Source organism: Lissotriton helveticus, chromosome 3_1 (genome assembly GCF_964261635.1).
Source record: "Lissotriton helveticus chromosome 3_1, aLisHel1.1, whole genome shotgun sequence".
In the NCBI taxonomy this organism is placed as follows: Eukaryota; Metazoa; Chordata; class Amphibia; order Caudata; family Salamandridae; genus Lissotriton; species Lissotriton helveticus.
This window is the reverse complement of record NC_136061.1, coordinates 1,597,705,845-1,597,731,658: the sequence shown is the minus strand read 5'-3', so window position 1 is coordinate 1,597,731,658 and position 25,814 is coordinate 1,597,705,845. Positions and strand designations below refer to the sequence as shown.

The 25,814-nt window shown below is 46.9% G+C and overlaps 1 protein-coding gene across 3 annotated transcripts in view; it reads left to right on the top strand.

The window, feature by feature from the left end:
* ANKK1 (ankyrin repeat and kinase domain containing 1) overlaps positions 1 to 25,814 on the top strand; it is a 231,976-nt gene that overhangs the window by 189,342 nt on the left and 16,820 nt on the right. For all 3 annotated transcript variants that reach the window (XR_013608827.1, XR_013608826.1, XM_078682357.1), the window contains exon 7: positions 22,385 to 22,427. Coding sequence is in view for 1 of the 3 variants with exons in the window: in XM_078682357.1 (XP_078538483.1) it covers positions 22,385 to 22,427 (43 nt within the window). In the remaining 2 variants the exon portion in view is untranslated. The remainder of the gene's footprint in view (positions 1 to 22,384; positions 22,428 to 25,814) is intronic.

Below are 25,814 nucleotides of genomic sequence, written 5' to 3'. Positions count from 1 at the left end.
ATGCCAAGTGACCCAAGATACAAAAAAGGAACAGGAGATAGAAGCTCAATAAGCTCTGCCATCATTGAACTATACATGAAATTTAAAAATGCTATATATGGTTTAGTTGTGCAGAGATAAGCCAGGAAGAATTTTGCAAAGTTATTAACGCTTTGTGAGACTTAAGGTTATACTTAAAATATCTTCTTGCATTGCATAAACAGACTAATTTTAAAAAGGGTAACATTTCTTGAAACACATAGAACGAAGTTCTAAAATAAAAGGATTTAGCATACTAAAACTGCTTACATTAAAACAGCATTTTTTTGGCCTTTCGTTGGTGAATGAGTTGTGGCAAATGTAATATTTTAAACTCCAAGTCGGGCGACCATAATTAAGCCTTTGTCTAACACTTATTTATGTAGTCGTAGCTCTGGGGCGCCAGGATCACTAATTCGGCAGGGGGTCCATGCCCCCTCCCCACACAAGCACGGAGACAATCCAAAATCGACGTGGCATCAAAAACTCACCGGTAAGCCGCAACTCTGGAAATATCAAGGTCAGGAGACTGGGGCGAACCGAGCATTGCGTCCTCTGCAGGAATCAGCAGTGCTTGTCGATCCGCACCCCGTTACCTCTGGGACGTGAGGAACGGCCCCGGAGGTGCGACCGGTGAGGAACACTGTTGACGGTTCCTTCACGATCACAGCAAGGCCCCACGAGAGTCCAGGAGGATTGCTGACTGGGGAACAGATGAGGCAGGGGGCAGCCTCGGATCCCCGCCAGCACGTAGCCCTTGCTGCAGTGTACCACCCTGGGCCAAGACGCGGCCGGCGCTCGCCGCGGCTGGCCTGGGGACGGCTGCCGCCGCGCCTCATCTCTCTGGGACCGGTTTAAGAGTCGGAGGCTACGTGCTGCACCCAGAGGTAGTGTGGCCTGACTCTGGTCGGGGCTGGACTGTGCCAGCGCAGTGGAGGACTGGCGGCGCTGACCGGGGCTTCCCCATTTGCATCGGGCAACGATCGTGCAGCAACGGGGGGAGTGCAGCACTACTGGAGACTGCGCCTGGGGGGTTGGCCCCGATACTGGACCATGGCGGCTGCCGCGCCTTGGCGGGCATCTGCCGGGGCCTGCACAGGGGCTGTGCGGACTGGGGGCCATCCTCTTGCAGCTGCGTGGGTGAGTTGGAGGCGAGGGTTGCAGGGGCCTATGCGGTGGTGCTATATGCGGCGAGGGGTGTTCATCGGAGGCAACTACACATGTTTTTTGGGGGAGCAGCACCCCGCTATCATGCTGCATAGAACTTGTTAGGCACCGCACCACTACAGTAGCGAACTGAGAATCAGACTATCATTTGGTACCATCGGCGCTCTTAAGATGGCGACAGCGAGATCTCAGTAGCGGCGGAACCTGCAGTCCTCACGCGATTCCAGGACACACCGCATTGGACCCACAAGAATCCCTTCTTACTTGACCTGGCAACTCTGCCTCTATTTTACCGGCACCAAAGTTCGACTAAAACAACTCGCAAAGTACTGTGTGAGCTACGATTGAGCTCCACTCCAGAACCACCTTTGCCTGAACTTAAGATGTCTGCCCCCGGCGCAAAATCAGCAAATTGACCAAACTACACAGTTGACTTAAAAGTAACAACTGCGCTGCCGAGTCACCTAACGCCTGACCCTCGCTTGAATATTGTAGTGCTGTGGGCACCTCAACTCAGGCATATCTATCAATGCCTGAGCTTAAGACGCTGCTCCGGGCACTGAACCGGCAAATCAACCAAACTACACAGCCACTATGACTGACCCCAGTTCCTTCTCTGATACCGAGCACGTTGAATTCAGCAGCAACGCCATCCAGCGGGGATGTTCCCCTGAGCAGGGAGTCCCCGCAGGGTGGCCTCTCCTCTATCCTCTATTGGAGACTTGGTATTCTATGTTTGTCTATGTAACTGTAGCTAATATACCTACTCAAAATTGATTATTCCTGTCTTCCCGACCGCGGAGCCCTTTGCAACATGGATGATGCCCGGTGGAGCTGTTAGATAGCTGTAGAGGAGATTGGCCCCGGTTCACCCCCTTGACCATCACCTACCATGCCGGACATTGGGCATAGTTCACCTTGTCTCCCCGTTGTGTCTATACTCCCTCTCTGGCTTGTTTCTATGCCCTCCCCCCTACCTTCTTCTTTTACTTCTATCCTCTTAGCCTATACATCTATTCTAAACTGTTTTTCCCGAATGTTGAGACCTGAGCAACATGGCTGATGCCCGATGGAGTTGCTAGACAACTAATGAGGAGATTGGCCCTGGTTCCCCCCTGGACCATCACCTACCCAGCCGGACTTTGGGCAAAGTTCCTCCTCGTCTCCCCACTATTACTCCTTCCTCCCCTCCCTCCTACGATTTGTTGAAACATTATGTGCACTGTACCTTACTATGCTCTTGTATCTGATGTAACTTGTAACGCAACAATCCTAAATGTAAACGCTCTGAAACCCTCTTGGGTCAAGTTCATGCTATAGAAAACTTTATAATTAAATAAATGTATGGGGATAGCTTGTTGAGCTTGAGCACAAGAGTCCGTTCTGTTTTAACCTTTCATTTCGAGATGCTCAGGTCGGAGTCTGCCTGTGAATTATTTTATAGTTGTCAGGTTTTCAATTAGGTTATGTGTACCATTTCTGCATGAGCACTCCTGCACAAAGCAAGCAACTATGAGGGAGGTGGTGGGGGATGGGTCAAGCAGCAACACGGGAGGGGTTTGGGGGCCTATCAAGCATCACCGGAATGCACAGCAATTTTGATGAGATAAGAACAAGTAGCTTGGAGAGCGTGAATACACAGGTGTTTGTGGGGAGTTCTTTCAAAGAAAGAAAAAATAGTTCCTAACAAAGTTGCTAAAATGGGAGCAGTGGATGGATAGTATTAATTGGTCCATGCTCTCGGTGAAGCCTAAACAAAGGAAGAGGCATGATGCCTGCAATCCATTGACAAATTGGAAGAAAGAATAGGAGAGAAACGATGGAGCCAGCAAATGGGATGCCTATGGGCAGGCCTATGGGCAGGCTGAAGGCCACAAAATATATACAACATGTCTCTTCAAAACAGTGCATGCACTGTCTAGAGCTGAGACCTAAAAAAAACGGGCACACTGTACAGGAATGTAGTATAGTGTTATAGAGTACAACCAGATCTGAGCTGTCACTGGTAAAATAATTTTTATTGAAATATTCTAAGAATTAAAAAGCTGGCTCAATTATGCACTTTAAGTAATAGAAAAGTGAAAAAAATGAGTTAGTCAAAATCCACGAAGGGTATTTTTATTATTAGTGGCAGAGCATATCAGTGACTGATAAGGACAGAGATTACGCTCCTAACAATGGTTAAAAAGATATACAAAGTAAGAAAATATATGTTTGTAATTACACTCATATTAATGCTGTATCTAAATGGAAAAGGACAATGCACACCTGGTGTGTGAGTTAATCACCTTGTTTTATAGGAGGTTGGTGCTAATTGGTAAATCCTCCTGAGTAAGAGGACGAGTTAAATGCATGGTTTGCGTTGCTACCTGGACGGGAAGACGTCTCCAATTGCACTCTTTTGAATTTTCAATAATATATTCACTCTTCAAAAATTTGTATTTCACATGAATTTGTATTCTTCGTTAATCATCTGTGTCATATAACTTTCTTCAGTAATATAACATTGTATTCTATTGATTCTTGTTTAACATTTCTCATGGCCAAGCATTTCGGGCCCTGCCCTTCATCAGGGGATTATTTTCTTAATAACGTTCGTGTCTGTGAACCGTCGCCTTTCATATGTGGAATCAAACTCTTATTTCTTGCAAAAGTGCATGAGAGCGGTTTTTCCTTCACCCGTTGTGCAATCGTTTTCCCGGAAAACGATCCTTGTAAAAACTGAATAATGTGTTAATGATGAAGATGAGTTAAAGCCTGCAGGGCCTCAAACATACATGTGCAGGTTGCATGGATCTGTTGGAAGCTGATGAAAAGTCACTGAGATATTTTATCAGAATTGCAACTAACACCTGCAGGTAACAGAAAAAACTCTGCAAGAAACAGTACCCATTGAGCTGCCGTTCCTAAAATGCATATTGTGACCTACACTTTAAATGATGTACTGCTCTGCAGCAGTCACATAAACCAGCTGAGCTACTACATGATGATTCAGAACTGTGTTCAGAGATTGAAAAACACCCCTAATCACCAAAGTTAGCTTAGCAAGTGTAGACCAAAAAAATTGATGGAGAAACTTAAATGTATGCAGCTTGTGCCTTGACTGTCTATGTTTACTTTAAAATGAGAATTGTGTTGGGACAGAGGGCAATATTTATGACCCGGTTTGCGTCGCTCTTGCACCACACAAGGTAGTCTAAGAGCAATCCAAACTGAAAGTAATATTTTTGAATAGGTAAAAAATGAGTAAAGCAACACAGCGCAAATTGCTTTGATGATGTTTTTTTATGCATTTCCAGTTTTACCAAGCCTGCTAAACCAGAAATATGAAAAAGCCTCTCAGGATTGTTTTGTGGAGGTAGTTGCCCCCCTTCCTGTACAAAAACAATCCTCCCTACGTCATGGGCAACCTGGTGCAAGGGTGCCTGAGTTGACGCTAGGCTGCCAAACCAGGGCCAGATCAAGAGCAAATGACTGGAATACACCGTATTGTATAAATGCTGCACATTCCTGACCTTTCCCTGTGGCACAGGGCAGCACAGTAAGGTGACTTGCTGCACTGACCTGCACCACAAGCATCATAAATATGGCCCAGAGTTCAGAAGAAAATAACACACAGTCTCAGTGTCATAGACTAGACTCCTCAGGACAATGTGCCTCATTACTTTCCATTTTTTGCAGCTACATCCTTTATGGGTTCCAGTTGTATTTTCCATTACCAGCACTAGTGATATATAGTCAGAATGCTGGTAGCAAGAATGATGTTTACATCAGGGGTTCATGAGTTCTGGGTTACATCCAGAAGGAAGTATAATATTTCCAGATATCTTCTTGCATGAGGGGGGTGGTCTCCTTCAGCTCCTCCAACACACTTTACCACCAGCATGGAGTGGGAAAGGAATAAAAAGGTGTTAAATATTTTAAAATTTTCTTTGAATCTCATAACTTACAATGTATATTTTATTAACTGTTACTGAGTGCTTGATAGACAGCTTACCTAGCTCTGTTGTGTTGCAAAGGTGTCATAGGCCCTAGTGCATGCAAATAAATTGGGCTCCTTTTACCACCAGGTCCATAGTACCAGTAGCCATAATTTGGTTAATGACCTCCCTCCCTTCTGTAGACACCACTGCTGCTGCACCTGCTACAATATTGATAGCTAAGTCTCTGCTTATGAGTATATGAGTTACTCATTCTAACTGTTTTTCCTGCATTCCACATTCTCCCTTTAGTTTGTTCATCGAAACACTTCCATTTTCTCTTTTCCACCATCCCTCTCTCCGATCCTAATGTCCTGCCTTCATGTTTTGTCACCCATCTAGTTCACCTGCATAGATCATCTTCAGTTCCCTTTGTTTGTCATCTCTGTTTCTTTCTTACTCATTCTACAGTCAAATCTCCCATTTCCATCTCTAGTCTTCTTCCTTCTGCTCATTTCCCTTTCCTTTCCTTTATTTATTTCTGCCCAGCCTATCTTTTCACACTTCCTCTCCCATCTCCTCTCTTTTTTCCAGTCTCTATGCGTCTTATCTTTTCCTTTTCTCTTTCAGCCTACTTCTTTCCCTTCTCTGACTTTCCTGTCTCATTGATCCTATTTCTCAGCCCTTCTATTATGTAATGCTATTTCATACGTATCCATTTGGCCCATTTTTTACCCTCTCTATTATTTCCATCCTTTTCCCCTCTCACCTTTGTATCACCATCCCTTTTTCTCTATTGCCTTCCATTATTCTCTTGCCTTCCTTGTAATGACTGATTTTTTCCCTTTTGTCTTAATTTCCTCCCGTCTTGGTGTCCTCCGATTTCTTTCCCTTGAATATCATTGTCTTTCTTTCCCCTCTAGCCCCCTCTTCCTCATTTAAATGATAAACAGCCATCTTTCTTCCTGAGTGCTAAGTACATAGCACCTTAGTGCTTGTTTGCCTTGCCTCTATTTGTCTGGGGTGTTTTTGCCTTACCCTCCATAGCTCCTAGGAAGAGTTAACAGCAGTGCTTGACCTCATGGAGACACTCATAATAAAACCTTCTGAACAGGAAGGGAGGCATGAAACTAGCGGCGGTACTGAGCTCTTTGGGCCTTCCTCTGACCTCTGGGCCCTAGGGCATACATCTAGACTGATCCGAACCTGGCAGTAGACTCCCAATTTTTTTCCCCCACCTAAAATGGCCTCAGCCCCTATAGAAGTCAATGTGGAATAAAACATGCTCCCAGTTTGATTTTCAAAATCTCTGACATTACATGTTTATAATGTTGGAATGTATGCAACTGCAACTCCACTGACTGCACCACTCACAGGTATGCTCACTGTTCTAGCTAGAAGAGGACACAAGCCGAACATGGAAGAGCCTTCTGTGGAAGGGTGCCGGACTACCATATAGCTCAAGTGGACGCCATGTTTTCAGGTGTTCAACCTTCATTTAACAAATAAGTAAAATGGGCTGAAGACTCGTAAACAGGAACCTCAGAACACTGGCCCTGATTCACAAAGGAAAAACTGCACTTTTGTGTACTTTATGATTGAAAATGGATTTTCGAGTAGTCTCTTTACGAGTTTGGAGTCTCCGCACATAAACAGTCTTTTTATATGGGTAGACTCTGCACTCGTAATGATACTACTCGTAAATTCCTTTGTGAATAGCATACCATGGTAAACGTACAGGAAACTGTGAGTTTACCATTCTGAATCTGGCCCAAAGTGTCCCCTAGGCATGACGTAATGTGGCAACCATTGCTGGTGGTTGCCCATATTTACTGTTGTTTTAGCACTCACTATCTTGATGAGGTGCGAGGGGGGTGAAAGTGCAGTCTGGAGAATATTGATGCAAAAGGCCCTGATGGCCCTCCTGAGGTGTATGGTGTGGTAATAGCTGCCCTATTGGGGAGGTGGTGCCAAGCCCCAGTCCAGGGCACCCACGTTCGTCTTTGTCTCTGTCAGATGCTTGCTGTGAAGTATGAGACCCACACCTGTTGATAGGCGTCCAGTCTATCAGCTAGTGTATAAATGAGCTTCTCACAGGAGGCCACCTTAAACATTTCAGTAAGCTATTCCACATGTGTGGGCCGAAGTTGGGAGCACGAGTGTCACCGTATGCATAGTTTGGCTGCAGTTAATGCTATGGCAAAGAAACAGCGATTGTGGTTCGACATTGGAGGAACATTCGCCAAGTTGTGCAAGAGCACTAATTGGTGAGATATTGGGGAAAAAGGGACAGTGTTCGACCTGACCTGCCCGTTACTGCTTACCAATGCCCCCAGAAATCTGGGTAGTCATTCAGGATGTGAGATGTGTTGTATCTTGGGAGGTTACATCATCAACAGCTTCAGTGGTGCAAAAGGCCTGTATGTTCTAATTTTCACGGGGTCCAATAGCAATCCTGCATTGTTTTGAAGAGGCATAATTTCATTCCTGACTCCCTCAACCAGGATCACTGATATTTAATATTGTTTACAAAAATACCGAGTCCATATACTTAATTTAAAAAGTCACTAATATCGTACACATAAATATCGCTGTCAAAAATATTGAATCTAACATATATCGTAAACAAAAACATTGGAAACAGAAATATTGTGACCTATACCTAACCATAGACTGTTATGTCCCCCAACCTAGGTATAAGTAGAAAAGCGACTTTTTACCTACATTTGTCCTACCTTGCTCTGCATAACGGTTCTAGCACTGACCTTTTACCCAGTTATGTGCTTAAGAAAAGTCGATTGGTTTCCTTGAATCTAGTCTCATCAATTATGTTTGAGGATTCATTGTAAAATCCCTTGCACATGACGTACATAACAGGATTAACATACTCTGTATGAAAGTCGTGGCTATCTTGACCCTCGGGCGACAGAACTACTTTGCATAATTGCAATTATTGGTTTAGGCTCATTTACATGATTGCACTCACAACATATCGATTGTGGTAGGAATTCCGAGGCTATCCTTGTGGTATAGAAGATTCGTATCTTCACTAGATAACTAGAGGAGACGCTTCCACGCTAACACAAGACACTGAGGTCCCTGCACGCTGAAGCTTAAACACCCAGCGATCTGACATCCCTTGCGTAGTCTCCATTCCGTGACCAAGACGGGGTCCTTCCTCTCTCATCAGGCAATATGGTTGGCTCTTCCATGGAGATTCTTGGCTTTACACCCACACACATGCTAGGTACACTTAGGTAGGGTTTGCATCGTAGGAGGATGCTGGATTACTGTCATGTTTATATGCCTGCATATATTCACTGTTTTAGCACCATGGTAGAATTCTACCTTCTATTTACTCTGTTGGTTCTTGTAATCTCTTACATATATGTTTTATACTAGAATGACACTGGTTCAATAAATGCTTATTGTAAACGTCCCCACTGTTTATTCTGTGTATCTCTCTGAGACTAAGTAGGCACGATTGACTGAGTAAAAAGTACTGTACTGTTTCCACGATTCCTGAAGGGTCAAGGGTTGTCATGTTCACTGGTTGCCAGAAACTATTTGCTCCTCGGTAAGGTAGGGGGGTTATGGTGGCACTGTGAGCTAGCTGGTCTATAGGCTGTGGGGATGTCCGGAATCAGTCTAAACACCACTCCCTTAGTTTATGTTGTCCAACAAAAGCGCAGATCCTAAGTATTTTTACAAACTACACAACAAGACTTTGTCAACTAAACTCAATCGGCAAGTACACATCAAAGACCACAAAAAATATATATAAAAAATATTTCTTTAAAGGTACTAAAGCAGCAACAGTTAAGCATCTGACTGACCTAAACGTCATTACATATCACAAATATAATAAATAGAACTACTTTTTTTTTTAATTACAACAGAAAAAATACCTGATGCAAGAGGAAGCTTGTCAAAGTAAAAGTTTCCAAAAACACAAAACTTCTCTGAACAACATACAAGAAAGTTTAAAAAAATAAAAAAATGTATATTTAACTGTATATTAATAAACAATATTTATCAACTAACTATTTTTCTATAATCATATTATGACAGTAAGGTGCAAGATTTATAACATCACAGAAGGCGAACTGTTACTGTGTTGTATAGGATACACCAACAGTCAAGAAAATGCTTCTGCTGAGAATATTAATTGGAAATGTGCAAACTATTATTCGTATGCATGTTATGGGAGGGCAACTACCAAAGAACTGTAGTTATTAATGTAAAAGACCATAACCACCCTCCCAATATAACAGAAATAGAAGTGAGAGAAGTATTAGAAAATATAAGAGAAGCAAGCAATAATACCCAAGAACAATCAATTCAAATACTTAAAGATATCCTACCCCACGTACCAGAACATATTACAGGCCATTTAGCATCAATACCCACCTTAAAATGCCTGATAACATGAACTAAACGGGCTACTAGCGACACCCCACCTGCTCCTAAAACATACAGAGATATAGACATCCCAACACAGCTTACAATGACCCATAAAGAGGAACAATTCCTATTATGCGATAATAAAAGTAATGACAAATGTATACTTATATTTGCTACCTCAACCAATTTATGCAAACTAGCACAATGTCAAACATGGATGATGGATGGCACATTTAAAATGTGTCCCAAATCTTTCCTTCAGCTATACACCATACGGTGAATTTAAAAAAAGCGTATATATCTTTTGTGTATGCATTACTTCCAAACAAACAAGGCAGTACCTACATGAAACTGCTAAACCACATTAAGCAACAGTCAAACAACTACTGTCCCCCAAACATTATTATTGACTTTGAGCAATCTATGAACAAACCTATACTAACAATATACCCCCACACAGCCATACAAATATGTTTCTATCATTTTAATCAAAGAATATGGTGTCACTACAGAAATCTGCACTAAGGGCTTTATTACGAGTTTAGCAGTCTGGAAACCACCATACCGTGGTGCCGGTCTGACTGCTGTGGCCTTGGCATTCCGACCTCCTTATTACACATTTTTGGATCCCAGCTTGAAAGTCCGCCGGCAAACCGCTGGCCAACTACGATCACGGCGGCCATGGAACGAGCCAGCGAGGCTATGGGAGGTTCCTACCACCAGTAAAACTGCCGTCCCAATTATGAGGTGCTTTACAGCAGGCGTGACTATGGTGCTCCAACAACCACATCTGAGACTGCAGAAAGGGAAGTATATAAGGTCAAAACTCACCCCTACTTACTTCTACATGTCTTCTTCTGTCATGGAGCCCATTGGACATGTTCTGCCACTCCATTGTGGATGAAATTGACAGAAAGTCAAACAACTACCAGTTTCCGTAGACTCCTCAGCAAAACGATGTCCTCCCATGGACCAGGCATGGGAGGGGGGCGTCTCTAAGTAATGTACACATTTACAGGGACCCTGTCTTGGATTGTTTCAATAGAATAATCGAAAATACAACTGTAGGACACCCTCCAAGACCAAAACACTGGTACTACACAAGCACACTGTACCCAAATGGACATGTGTTTAAATTATATTCAGTGATAGTGATGTGTGAATTATTTTGTGTTCCATAACAGTGCCTCCTCATCAATAGCACACCTATTAATGTCTCTCACACATATCTTTTGCCCTTTCTCACTTCTATGGCATGTTACAACTGATCTTCACACATCATGCAGTTTGCCATTTCTCAAGTGTTGGTAAGGTGAGATTGATATTGATTACAAACAAAGTGAGACCCTGTCACTGCAACTATAACCAAAATGCTAGACTCCTTTTGATCCTTCTCACTTGTCTGTCATGTCACAACTGATCTTCACACATCATGCAACTTACCATTGTGTTGGTAGGGTGAGATTGAAGTGACTTCAACTACAATGAGGCCCTGTCACTGCACCTCAAACCAAGATACTATAGTAAATATGACATACTCACATTGCACACATCCCAGGTCCTGTTTTGATGTCAAAGAGCCATCTGTATGGATGTGCCATTAAAGTGAAACACATCTTCTCTGCCACAGCTCTGTACTGGACTCTCACAAATCTCCCACATGAAAAGGCAATGTCAGTCAATGGGATTACATAGAATCAATGTGAGAAGCATTTTAAAAGTGCAATGGAAACAATCTCTGCAGGATAGCTATGCCTCTATCGGAGAGAACCCTGAAAGGCTGGGGCCCTGGGGCACAGTACATTTTGCACATACCTGACAAACTCAATGTGCACTGGACCTGCTAATTGAAGTACATCAGGGACAATCAACATCATAACCAAGTGCCATGCATGTGTAGGGAATGTGTAAGTATAACTCATGAAAACAAACACAGCACTAACAGCATGTGGCATACATCTAGATAAAGTAGCTGTATGGTACACAAAGAAAAATGGACACATGTCCACGCAGAACTCCTCAACGGTATGTCAAGGTAACGTCCTCCATGTATGGATAAACAAATATCTAACTTCAACACACCTAACACATATCCTACATACATCATAGGGAGACGTGCAACCCAAATGATATGGCCGCTCGAAGTTGGGAGCAAGCAGTTCTGACCCCTACTGACCTGGATTACACCCACTGAGGAGGCTGCGGGGCTTTTGGCAGGCGGAATCTCACCACCGGCGCACCAGCGGGACTGCGAGTCCCAGGAATCCAAGCGGCTCCTAACACGCCGCACCTGGTGGCTCTTCCCGGCTGGCCGCGCCTCCTGCCTGGGAGGCTAAAACCGCGACTCGCGGCCCCCGCTCCGCGGGAGCCGCTCGAAGTTGGGAGCAAGCTGTTCTGACCCCTACTGACCTGGATTACACCCACTGAGGAGGCTGCCGGGCTTTTGGCAGGCGGAATCTCACCACCGGCGCACCAGCGGGACTGCGAGTCCCAGGAATCCAAGCGGCTCCTAACACGCCGCACCTGGTGGCTCTTCCCGGCTGGCCGCGCCTCCTGCCTGGGAGGCTAAAACCGCGACTCGCGGCCCCCGCTCTGCGGGGGCCGCTCGAAGTTGGGAGCAAGCTGTTCTGACCCCTACGGACCTGGATTACACCCACTGAGGAGGCTGCGGGGCTTTCGGCAGGCGGAATCCCACCACCGGCGCACCAGCTGGACTGCGAGTCCCAGGAATCCAAGCGGCTCCTAACACGCCGCACCTGGTGGCTCTTCCCGGCTGGCCGCGCCTCCTGCCTGGGAGGCTAAAACCGCGACTCGCGGCCCCCGCTCCGCGGGAGCCGCTCGAAGTTGGGAGCAAGCTGTTCTGACCCCTACTGACCTGGATTACACCCACTGAGGAGGCTGCGGGGCTTTTGGCAGGTGGAATCTCACCACCGGCGCACCAGCGGGACTGCGAGTCCCAGGAATCCAAGCGGCTCCTAACACGCCACACCTGGTGGCTCTTCCCGGCTGGCCGCGCCTCCTGCCTGGGAGGCTAAAACCGCGACTCGCGGCCCCCGCTCCGCGGGAGCCGCTCGAAGTTGGGAGCAAGCTGTTCTGACCCCTACTGACCTGGATTACACCCACTGAGGAGGCTGCGGGGCTTTTGGCAGGCGGAATCTCACCACCGGTGCACCAGCGGGACTGCGAGTCCCAGGAATCCAAGCGGCTCCTAACACGCCGCACCTGGTGGCTCTTCCCGGCTGGCCGCGCCTCCTGCCTGGGAGGCTAAAACCGCGACTCGCGGCCCCCGCTCCGCGGGAGCCGCTCGAAGTTGGGAGCGAGCTGTTCTGACCCCTACTGACCTGGATTACACCCACTGAGGAGGCTGCGGGGCTTTTGGCAGGCGGAATCTCACCACCGGCGCACCAGCGGGACTGCGAGTCCCAGGAATCCAAGCGGCTCCTAACACGCCGCACCTGGTGGCTCTTCCCGGCTGGCCGCGCCTCCTCCCTGGGAGGCTAAAACCGCGACTCGCGGCCCCCGCTCCGCGGGAGCCGCTCGAAGTTGGGAGCAAGCTGTTCTGACCCCTACTGACCTGGATTACACCCACTGAGGAGGCTGCGGGGCTTTTGGCAGGCGGAATCTCACCACCGGCGCACCAGCGGGACTGCGAGTCCCAGGAATCCAAGCGGCTCCTAACACGCCGCACCTGGTGGCTCTTCCCGGCTGGCCGCGCCTCCTGCCTGGGAGGCTAAAACCGCGACTCGCGGCCCCCGCTCCGCGGGAGCCGCTCGAAGTTGGGAGCAAGCTGTTCTGACCCCTACTGACCTGGATTACACCCACTGAGGAGGCTGCGGGGCTTTTGGCAGGTGGAATCTCACCACCGGCGCACCAGCGGGACTGCGAGTCCCAGGAATCCAAGCGGCTCCTAACACGCCGCACCTGGTGGCTCTTCCCGGCTGGCCGCGCCTCCTGCCTGGGAGGCTAAAACCGTGACTCGCGGCCCCCGCTCCGCGGGTGCCGCTCGAAGTTGGGAGCAAGCTGTTCTGACCCCTACTGACCTGGATTACACCCACTGAGGAGGCTGCGGGGCTTTTGGCAGGCGGAATCTCACCACCGGCGCACCAGCGGGACTGCGAGTCCCAGGAATCCAAGCGGCTCCTAACACGCCGCACCTGGTGGCTCTTCCCGGCTGGCCGCGCCTCCTGCCTGGGAGGCTAAAACCGCGACTCGCGGCCCCCGCTCCGCGGGAGCCGCTCGAAGTTGGGAGCAAGCTGTTCTGACCCCTACTGACCTGGATTACACCCACTGAGGAGGCTGCGGGGCTTTTGGCAGGCGGAATCTCACCACCGGCGCACCAGCGGGACTGCGAGTCCCAGGAATCCAAGCGGCTCCTAACACGCCGCACCTGGTGGCTCTTCCCGGCTGGCCGCGCCTCCTCCCTGGGAGGCTAAAACCGCGACTCGCGGCCCCCGCTCCGCGGGAGCCGCTCGAAGTTGGGAGCAAGCTGTTCTGACCCCTACTGACCTGGATTACACCCACTGAGGAGGCTGCGGGGCTTTTGGCAGGCGGAATCTCACCACCGGCGCACCAGCGGGACTGCGAGTCCCAGGAATCCAAGCGGCTCCTAACACGCCGCACCTGGTGGCTCTTCCCGGCTGGCCGCGCCTCCTGCCTGGGAGGCTAAAACCGCGACTCGCGGCCCCCGCTCCGCGGGTGCCGCTCGAAGTTGGGAGCAAGCTGTTCTGACCCCTACTGACCTGGATTACACCCACTGAGGAGGCTGCGGGGCTTTTGGCAGGCGGAATCTCACCACCGGCGCACCAGCGGGACTGCGAGTCCCAGGAATCCAAGCGGCTCCTAACACGCCGCACCTGGTGGCTCTTCCCGGCTGGCCACGCCTCCATAGACCCTTGGCTATAGAACCACGCCCTTAGACGCGCAACGCGGGACGCGCGCGGGCGGGCGCCGGGCTAAGCCCGGGCAAAGGGCGGGCCGTTCTAGGCCGTTCTAGGCCGTTAGAGGCCGGAAGAGACCGGACCGGGCCATCCCTCTGACTCCTGGCCTCTTCCGATACCTGCCCTTGCTTTGCTAAGTTTGCCCTTCCTGCTTGAATCCCCTCCATGGCTTTCAGAGGATCCCGGAGTAAGTCTGCCCAACAGCATGCTAACACTCTTGAAAATTTCTTCCCCAAGGCTAGCGCTGCGGCCAAGAAAAGTTCCACAGTGACAGACACACTGCTTGAGGCGAATACCGAAAATCTGTCTCAGGAAATCCTGGTTTCTCCGTCAAATGATGCCAGTACTCCAATAATCCTCCATAACACTCATCTATCACTCCTGGATAGCATTGATGAGACAATTGAGTCAGTGCTCCAACAACTTAGGACCCCGACAACTCAACCAAGGGACAGTCAGCCCTTGTGTCCTTCCGGGGTAGTGGAAACCACTCCGTATGTGAACTGTGTGGAATCAATTGAGTCAATGGAGGAGGGCCAGGCCTTACTGGCAACAGACTCTGTAGGTCGTGGAAGGACTCACCCACCGAAAAGGAAAAGGTCAAGAGAGATAACAGGGTCAAAAAGGGCTAAAGTGGATACGACTACTCCAATACTGGATGCCAGCACGGACATGTCGGCATCTTCTGATAGTATTGGTTTGGGCTTTGAGTCTGACCAACCAGATTCACCTCATGTCACAGCTGAACCAGGGTGCTTGGGGCCATTTATATTTGGGGGGCCCCCACCCAACCCTTCAGATGCTCTAATTAGTTCACTTACGGTCATTTTTAAGAACTTGTTGGAACCGTTATCTATAAAATTAGACTCTATAGACGCGAGACTCACAGCTATAGAAAATGCGCATATGCGAAACACTTCTGGTGGGGGGTTGGGTGCAAGCGCACAGCTGGCTCTTCGAGAACCTGGGGGGAATGGTCCTCTTACTGTTGAAACATGCACACAGGCCCAGACTGGGGTACTACATAGCACTACAGTCAACCATGCCCCCCCACTTCCTCCTTCACAAACCCGTAGGCCCCCTATCCCCGCACCAAGAAGATCTAAGCCACCAGTAGCACCTGAACCAAGGAGTGTGGGGCGCGACACTAATGTACCTTCTGGTCACACTACCAGTCCTAATACCAGGCGTAGGGTGGTTAATCTGCCCCCGGAGGCAGTGCCCTATACGGCAATAATGGTGGGAGTTCTTGAGCTCACTGGTGGCACCAGAGAGCCACAGGACTCACTTCGTAATAAGGTAATTAGTTGGCTCAATATTAACAGACCCCTCCCCCCCAATATCAAAGGAGATGTTCTAATGGTTAGAAGGATTCCATGGATTGGAGTCACTCCCAAGAATAGGGCTGGGGACTGTGTTATAATTAGCTTTAAAAGCCCACTAGTTGCACCCTACATCTGCAACTGGCTGGCAAGGCCGGATAAGTCCAATATAGATCTTGTGTCCCTCTCAGATTTCTATCCACATGTGACCAACTTACCCACGGGGAGGGAGCAGAGCTGGACTAGAGTGGGCTTCGCAATTGATGGCTCACGGTACAGACCCAAGCATAACTCAATCCCCGCTCTTGGTAACTTTGTTCACCAGAACAGATTTTCTTGCCTGGACCATGTAGATTGACCACAATGGGGAGCTATACCAAAACACTCTGTAAAATCTCCCCATGCGGTCTCAGTTAGAGGGGCGGACTTTCCCCACCCTGCAGCTGAGGTAAAGACCCAGGCTCTTCCCAATGAGGGGGGGATCTTTGAGGGATGTACCCAAGTGCAAGTACAGGAACCATTCTACTCAAGCTCTGTCCCCATATCGCAACAGGAGGAGCGTGCTGTACTATCCATCTTGCCGCCCACCACACCCGGGTTGGGCGTTTTGGCAATGCACATATGCGATACTGTGCCCGCACTAAGCGAAGTTTCCCTCCAACCCCAAGGCTTAGCACTAAGTGAAGTCTCCCCGCAACCCCGAGGCTCAGGGCTGGTTATTCTGTCATGGAACGTGGCGGGCATTATGAATAAGGTGGGTACTCCGGAGTGGGAGACCCTGGTCGATGGGAGTGACATTCTTCTCCTACAGGAGACGTGGGCAAGGGAACCGCATTTTATGAGGGGGTACGATATTTATGAAATCCCGGCAAAGTGGAATGGCAGGGGGAGACCTTCGGGCGGTTTGGCAATCTGGGTGGCGAGCCACATTGGGTGTCAGGTGGAAAGTATGGATACTCTCTCCCAGGACATCCAGTTTGTTCTCCTCAACTGGCCTGGTAAAGGGTCCTGGGCAATTGTAAATGTCTACTCTCGACCAGTTGCTGTGGGCAATGAATCTTCCACCTTAGTCGAACTCTCATCCTTTCTAGGTCAACTACCAGCTGACCTGAAATTAGTGATGGGAGGGGACTTCAATTGCCATTTTGAACCACTCGAGGGTCTAATGGAGGGACCATTCACAGCTGAGGATGATCATTAGGGAGTTCCCCCCTCCTCCTCACCTCACCCCAAAGCATGGTCCCCGTTGGCAATACAACTCACCTCCCTCACTTTGAACTTCGCACTGAGGGCGTGTAATGGGCGCACTCCCTCCGATACTCCATCGGTGTGCACATTTAATAGAAAGGGGCACGAGTCCAGGCTGGATTATATTTTTATTGATATATCCTTATGGCCTAAAGCGCAAGACTTCAAAGTGGTATCAAGAACAGATAGCGATCATAATTCTCTTTTCTTGGAAATTCAGCACCCAACCTCCGCTGTAGGGCTGGCAACCATTGACGCCGGAGGTGACCAGGGGGACATACTCCTCACTACAAGTAGGCGACGGGTGAAATGGGGGAAGCTGGTCAATAATGAAAATGCCATGAATAAGTTATATGGTATAGCACTCCCCATGTTTCAGGAGGTGGATGCTCTCATTAGTCAACCCAGACTCTCTGACTACAATGAGAGACTTTCCGGCATCCATCAGACTTTGGTCAGGGACCTTGCAGATGTTTTTAACCCGGTGGTGCCCTCAAGAAGGAAAGTTACCCGTATTGCGACTTGGTACACTCCTACCTGTAGGAAAATCAAATCCGATCTACTTTCAGCCATCAAAGAAGGTAGTGATAGGGAGAGGGTTGCAACCCTGAGGAGGGAGTACAAGTCAGCAGTGGCCAGCGCTAGGGCTGAGTGGGATTGGAACCACTGGCAGGAACTGTTTGAAGCCCTGAAGTGCAGAGACTCTAGGAAGTTCTGGGCTCTGGTTAATAACGGTACAGGGGTGCTCACGTCTGCTGTAGAGTCTAATATTGCCCCCTCTATTTGGGAGGCCCACTTCGGAGCATTATACCATGCAACCACACTATGGCCCGATGGGTTGGCGGCGGAGTTTCCCTGTCCCTCAGATACGACCCTGGAATTTTCTCTAGATGAGGTGAAGACAGCACTGGAGTGTCTGGCCTTGGGGAAGGCACCGGGGTTGGACAAGCTACCCGGTGATCTGTTTAGGCACCATCCCGATATCTGGGCCCCGTACCTTCTCATTTTATTTAACGCTATACTAGGAGGTATGGTGGTTCCTCCCTCTTGGTTAGGGGCCGAAATAGTGCCAATCCATAAGAAAGGCTCCCCTCTGAACCCAACAAATTATAGGCCAATCAGCCTTATAGACGTCCCCCAAAAGCTCTTTGCGCGTCTTATTTTGAACCATCTATTAGACTGGGTAGAGGACAATGACATCCTGAGTCCTCTGCAGGCTGGCTTCAGGAAGAACACGTCGACCATGGACCAGATCTTCCGCCTCGTCCTCCTCTACTGGAAGACCGTGATGATCGAGGGGGGAAGACTGTACATGGTCTTCGTGGACCTGAGGTCAGCCTTTGACCTAGTCCCGCGCAGAAAGCTGTGGGAGGTGCTGGAAAAGCTAGGAGTTCCCCCCCAGCTACTTAACATTTTAGTCAGGCTGCATGAGAACAACTATGCGCAGGTCAGGTGTGGGAAAGATGGCAAATTGTCATCTAGGTTCCCCGTTTCTCGAGGGGTGAGGCAGGGTTGTGTCTTGGCACCAACCCTGTTTTGTTTGTACATCAACCATGTCATCTCCCACCTGGAAAATGTCAATAACAACGACGCCCCTTGCCTGGCAGGAAGGAGGGTACCGGCAATTATGTTTGCCGACGATACCCTCCTTCTTTCCAAATCCCCCATGGGGATTCAGAGGATCCTGGATGGATTTGGACTTTTCTGTGCTCAGCACGGGTTGGAGATAAACACAGAGAAGACAAAGTACATGATTTTTAATCCACCCACTAAAACAAGGCCTAATCCTACCCTGGGGACGGTCAGCCTCGAGAGGGTGTCCACCTTCATATATCTGATGGTAACATTACAGGAACACTTATCTTGGGACCACCAGATAGCACGCTCAAGGGTAAAACTGTCTCAACTGACCGGTGCAATTCTGAAGGTGGCCAATTCTTCGTCCTTTAAGCCTGTGAGCCCGGCCCTCGAAACCTACAGGTCCCAGGCCAAGGCAGCGGCCATCTATGGCAGTGAACTTTGGGGGCATAAAGCGGCGAAGGACTTGTCTACAGTTGAAAACAGTTTTTTAAGGCGCTTATTGGCTCTTCCACGTGCAACGCCACTTTTGCCCCTGAGAATGGACCTGGGGCTCCCCCCTATTGCAGAGGAGCTTGTGTCCAAACCAGTGAAGTTCTGGCACAGGCTCTGGTCTACGAATGAACTGCACCATTATAGGGAGGACCTTACCCACGTCATGAGCCTTAATTGTGGTGGAAAAATTCCTTGGCTTGTCTCTGTGAAAAACGAACTGATTGCAATGAATCTCCGTGACCTTTGGGAGGACCCAGCGCGAGGCTGCCAAGCAATCTCGCGCAAAGCCCTGTCAAAAATTTTTAAGGACAGGTCCCTTGCACTTTTGGTAAACGCTCAACACAGTGGCACCCTTACTTTGCGATTTTTAGAATCCAAAAATTCATACACTTTTGAACCTTTTATGGATCTTATCTTTCCCATCCTGGCGAGAAAACTCTTTGTCCAATGGAGGCTTGGCACACTGCCTACTAAAACTTTCACATCCAAGTGGTCTAACACGGCCGATAAATCTTGTCCCTGCTGTAAAACCCACTTGGAAGACGACCTTCACATCTTGTTTGTGTGCCTCGCCTACCAAAGGCCCAGGAAACGCTGGATAGCACCACTTTGTAAAAACCTAGGGTTCAGAGAGTATGCACAGGCATACAGGATTCTGAAAACCAGTACCTTGGGTCACATTGTGTTTGCCGTCTCGAAATTTCTTATGGCTACATGGTTGATCAGGAAAACAAATATCTGCTGAACCCTCTTGAACTTTTAGTGTCTTAATTATTCCCACGCCGGGATGGAGTATTTTAAAACATGTATTTCTCTTAAATATAATGTGTATTTTATTGTATGTGTTGTTTTTTACTGTCTCTTTTATGGTCTATATGACCGAAATAAAGAATTTTTGGAATTGGAATTGGAATTGGATATGAACAGTGGCCAGGCCAAGCTGAAACACTTAACCTGTCTCCAAATGCCTGCCCCATTTGGATTCCATCCCACATTGACATCCATCCAACATTTCCCCTTGTCCTGTGTAACTCCGGCACTGGCTCCAAGGTCACATCATATAAATCACTTCATCCGGATTAACAATCAGGGATGAAACAAACACAGCTGTAGTCACACATTGCTAACTATACAATGACATCAAATAGTTAGAAAAGTAATGTCAACCAATGTTTTCAAAACTATAAAAAGATTTTAATGACAGTATGTCACAACAAGATTCTAAACAAAGTCCAATGGCCAGTCCATTCAGTGTAAATCTGCCACAGCATAATGCTGTGCCAGCCAACTTGCCCTTACTGACACTGTCAAGGAACCTCCTCACAAAGGGGCATCCGTTAGGCATAGTAGGCACCGCGAAGATGGTTCTTGGGATGGGGGGCAGCGGTTTTGAGAGGGGTGGGTTTTGTTTTGGAAGGGGTTTTAGGGCCCGATGTAGGTAAATCTTATTTACCAACTCTAGAATACCGAATTTTACCGATTCGGTATTCTAGATTCGGTAAATGAGATGTAGGAAATAATTCGGTAATTTTTACCGAATGGGTATGGTTCAGTAATTACCGAATCGGAATTTACCGATTCGGTAATTGCCATTGATTCCTATGGGCCTTGAGGTAAAATTACCGAATTGTCAAGGGGGACAGGGTGTCACTTTGACACCCTGTTGCACTCCTGATTCCTGCCCTAAGGGCATGTATGTGTGTCACATGGCACAGGTGTACATGCACAGATGTGCATGTACACAGGAATTCGTTATTTACCACAAAATAGAATTTCGTGGTAAATAACGAATTCTTAAGGGCCTATGGCACTGTTTTCAGTGCCACCTACATCTAGATTTACCGATTCGGTAAATTTGAGGCCCCCTACATATCAAAAACCAAATACCGGTCGGTAACGCCCGAAATCAGCCGTTACCGACCGGTATTTGGTGTGCTACATCGGGCCCCTAATGTTTTTTTTTATTTTGGCCTTGGTTCAAGGGGGTGGGGATGCTTTTCCCGTCAGATGGAGTGGGAAGTGAAAGGGATGTGTTTGTCCTTGAGAGGGATGTTTATGTTTTTTTAAAATTTTGGCTTGGATTTAGGGGGTGGGGATGGATCCTTTTTTTCTAGGTGAAGTGGGAAGTGGAACGGGTGGGTTTGTCCTTGGGAGGGGGTTTTATGTTTTTTCTTTGGTCCCCTTGTTTTGTTATCATATTATTTTCCAATGTTTGCAGCTGTTAGTGGGGGAGGTGGGGGGGTGACGCCCTTCCGCTGTAGAGGAGGCCACTGATGTGAAGGTAAAGACACCCCCCACCAGATTCCACCCAGCAAGCTTGACCCCGCGGGTCTGGAAGGGCTGTGAGTCCTAGCACAGAGAGCCCGGGAGGACAAGGTCTAGGGAGTGGGGAAGCTGACCTTGGTGTTCTGGTGGATGAGAAGGGAGGCCAAGGGAGGTGCTTGCTCAGGCCGGTGGAATGTAGTCCGGAGATTGGATGAGCGATGGGGCTATAGGGAGGTCTCAGGATCCATAAAACGCATGGAAGGGAGGAAACGTCTGACACAGCAGGCCAATCAGGTAGATAAGGGCAATCATTTTGGGCCAGAGCAGAGCGGATTGGGCCAGTAAGAACAGATGAGAGCAGGTCAGCAGCGGTAGGCCAAGGCTGGGTAGATCACCATCGCAGCGACTCAGGAGGCCACCAGGGAGGTCTACTGAATGAGCCAAAAGCAGGCAGCGATTGAAAATTTCTAGGGCATGGCATCATGCGTTTCGGTCTTTCCTCACCCAAGCAGATGCAGACTGACCTTTAGAGAATTCCAGACATTTTCTACCTGAGTTGGTGTCCCATAAATGACATAAAAAAATCTCATGTCAGGTTCACCTGATATAGCTGAATCTGACAATATTTTCAACAGCCTTACAAAGCACTAACCTCTCAGAATACTTCCTAAATCCAATCAAAGAAGTCATATTTTGTTTTATCTAAAGCCTCAACATTAGTTCCTTTAGCACCTTTGCAGATGTGGCATCCCTCAAGTTGAAGGTGTATACAATCCAAGCAAAAAGGTATTGTAACCGGATCGCAGGCATGACCAGATGCATTATGGGCTGAGAATGTATGGGTCAGTAAACCATTTCTCTATCACAACTAGAAACCTATGAAGTCACATTGAAGATGCAGTAAAAAAACGTTGTGATCGGAAAATTGTTTTAAAATATCAAGAAAATGTATATCGCATTGAAATAGACTATAACACTTTCTTTCTTTCTATCTCTTCCTCTCCCTCGCTTGCATAATATGGTATAAAAGAACAGCAACACATCATCATGTTCTCAGAGCACATGCAGTAGTGGTAAGTATGGATAATACTATCTATTGTCTGTGAATAGTTTAAACACACATAGCATTGTTTTCTGTCAGTTGACAACACATAGCTTGACCGAATTTCATCCATGATTCACAGGAAACCTGTTCCTCTCAACTTATTGGTTAACTAACTAACAACTAGTTAAGGAGAGTTCATTCTAAAGTATTACTCACTTTCAATTAAGAGGAGGGATGGTCAGAAGCAAAGTAGGAATTCCTCCAATGCATCATTTGATGGCACACACAGAAAAAGTGTCTGACTTTTGTGATTCCTTTTTGTGTCTCATATCCTTAGACCTCACTTCTGTACCTCAACATCTTAGCTAACCAACAATAGTTTTTCCATTTGTGAATCAGGTGCATTCACTTTTCCTCAAAAGAATTCAGGAAAACCCTGAAATACATTTAATCTCCTTGAGTTTATGCTTCTAGTACCAGCAGTGAGCACCAAAATCATTTGCATTTTGTATCTTCAACACCAACATTCTCAATTGCATCATATAAAGTACATTGTCTGCCATTCATAATCTCACTCAGTCGTGTTCAAGGAGCAGATAAAATGCATAATTATTTTCTGACAGCATTCATTTGGGGTTGTAGGAAACCGGGGTGTTCTTACCCCAAGGTATCAGTCTTCATAAAAACCGGGGGTTAGCTCCCACACAGTCAAATCAATATGGTACCTAAAAGTAAAAGCAAGTTTATATATGGAATTCAGAGTTTAACTTCTTTGGTACCTTGGCGCAAGAAGTGAGAACTCCCTCAAAGAAGTGCATGGGGTACATATACAGAGATATCAACACAACATTACAGTTGAAATATAAAATGTTAGCATTTCCAAAACAATTAAGTTAAGAGTAGTAAAGTTTAATGTTTAATGATCACAAGGATGCCATATTTGCAATAAGAGGGCGGAGAGATCAAGACATGTAATACAATTAAAAAACATCCACAGAAATCCGTAGAAATATAAAATCTAACTTTATCAAAATAGATGCAGCTGACTTTGCCCTAGCTACAACCTGCAGTCTTCCAACAAAGGGACGAGGTTGGGTAAATGCTTTTCAATCCCAGTTAATTTTATTGGACCAGGAGATGGGCACCCCTTCTGGCTGCCTATAAGTACATCGACATTAACAAGGCTTAGTGGTTTATCCAGGCCAACTGTTTTGCCTTTGCTAGTAGAACAGTTTCTGGCGGTCGAAGAGCATCACGAGGGCACGACCGGAAGTTGCAGTTAAGCAATGCTCCAATATTTCAGATTTCTTTGTTTCCTGTTTCTTCGAAAGACTCGAACTTTGCACTCAAAAGTTTCAATAAGGGCAAAGCGGGAACATGTATCCTCCAAATTAGTGTCTTTTGCTGGATGGCCTTGGCATCTTGTGCCAGCCCTGCAGGAGTGAACATGTTTGAAGTGACATATTTCAGCAAAGTTCTACATTTTCTTCCCTGATCCAGTAAATGTCCTCACATTATAGAGCACTGCTCCCTGGGTGCAAGGCTGCGAGCAAACTGGGAAATGCTTTTCCCCATTTCCATGCAGGTGTACAGTCAATGGATCCGGCCTTGCTGGTTTTCTTCTAGGTGGATGCAGCATCTTCCCTTTTTTGTGTCTTCCACTATTCCCAGATTCAGGGGTCCAGTTTACATAGTAGGGAAGCTCCTTCTTGATAGAGCTAAACCCCTTTACTCTTGTGAGTAGTAAATAAGTGCCTATCTTCCCTAACATTGGGACCAATTCACAGAACTAACTTAAGACAAAATCCTAAACTTACTACCATTTTCGTATTCAGAGAAGGCACTTACTCATTTTGGTATTCACAGAAGACACTTACTCATTTCGGTATTCACAGAAGTTAGGACTCCTAAATGCATTCTGTGAATACCGTAAGTCTCAAAATTAGGATTTTTCTCAATTTAGTGTCTTCTGTGAATACCAAAATGAGTAAGTGTCTTCTGTGAATACGTAAATGGTAGTAAGTTTAGGATTTTGTCTTAAGTTAGTTCTGTGCATCGGGCCCACTGAGGCTATTCTTTCAGCTCCAGGGATTCAAAAGAAGCATGAGTCAAACTACTCAGCAATTTTCTTCGTAAAATGGATTTTCTTTGCCAGCAGACAGTCTTTTGAAACATTCAGTTAGAAAGAGCACCCTATGTGGGTGTTAGTAGCATAATAATTTTACTCAACAAGAGATTGACCGATTTCCCGGCGTGAATCTCATATTAATTCCCACACATTCCACCTCTTAATTTTCAGTACTATGATCCAGTTCGTGGTTTCATTGTTCCCTGTGCTGACACAGGGAAAGGGTAAACCCACAATATCTTGCCCTCTGGTTTTGCAAATTTGCTGTACTCAGTTTTGTTTGAGGTACTCTCTCTTTCTCTTGACTAATCCCATAGCCAACCTCCTACAGCCACTCTAGGAGGCTAGATAAACACACCATTTTGGTCACATCTGCCTTAGTGCTCATGTCGTATTTCGTGAAGATATCGGCCCATTTTAAACCGTGAAGTTACATGGTCCGGTGTTTCCCTACCATGAAGACGGCGTCACGGCAGGGAAACACCGGTCTATGTTACTTCACAGTTTAAAAACGGGCCGATATCTTCACGAAATATGACAACTAAAAAATGGGACCATTGACCTATTGGTAAACAACCTTTTTCATTTGAGATTGAGCCCCTGATGAAGGGCAATGCCCGAAATGCAATGGGCGTATTTATGTTATATGACAAACTTCAAGAAATGAAAGAAGAAAGCAAATTATTAAAAGTAAATAAAAAAAATAAAAATAATTTTTGAAAAGAACGTCACACATTTGAAATAATTGTTTAAAGTGATTTCAGAGTGCGATTTGGGGATGCCCCCCATGTCTTGGGGACAGTGCATCATAGTCAAGTTTATTATCCTCATACTCAGGATGATTCTACAATCAGCACCATTAAACGGTTTGTATGAAAAAGTATACCAGTGAGTGCCCATAGTTTTGTCCAGTTGCAGTGGTTCACCCAGATAAAGAAAAAAATTACACCTGGTCTACTTACAGCTAGATGCATCCAGCGAAATACCATTCGCAAAGGGTCAGATTTTCAGAATCTGCCCCTCTGCGACCGTTTTTTTTGCATTTGGGATGCATCATCCAAAATGCATAAATCGCTATTTGTGATTGCATTTAAGGAATCTCAAATTGAGATTCCTTAATTGCAATGCATGAATGTAAAATAGCTAGTGATTTCGCCGATAGGGGCCGCTATTTACAGTGAAATCAAACTTCATGGTAAATAGCGAAAACTGTGTAAAATGCACTAAAGTGCATCTTTCAAAGTTGTATGTTACACACACACATGTCCTTGGGACATGTGTGTGCGC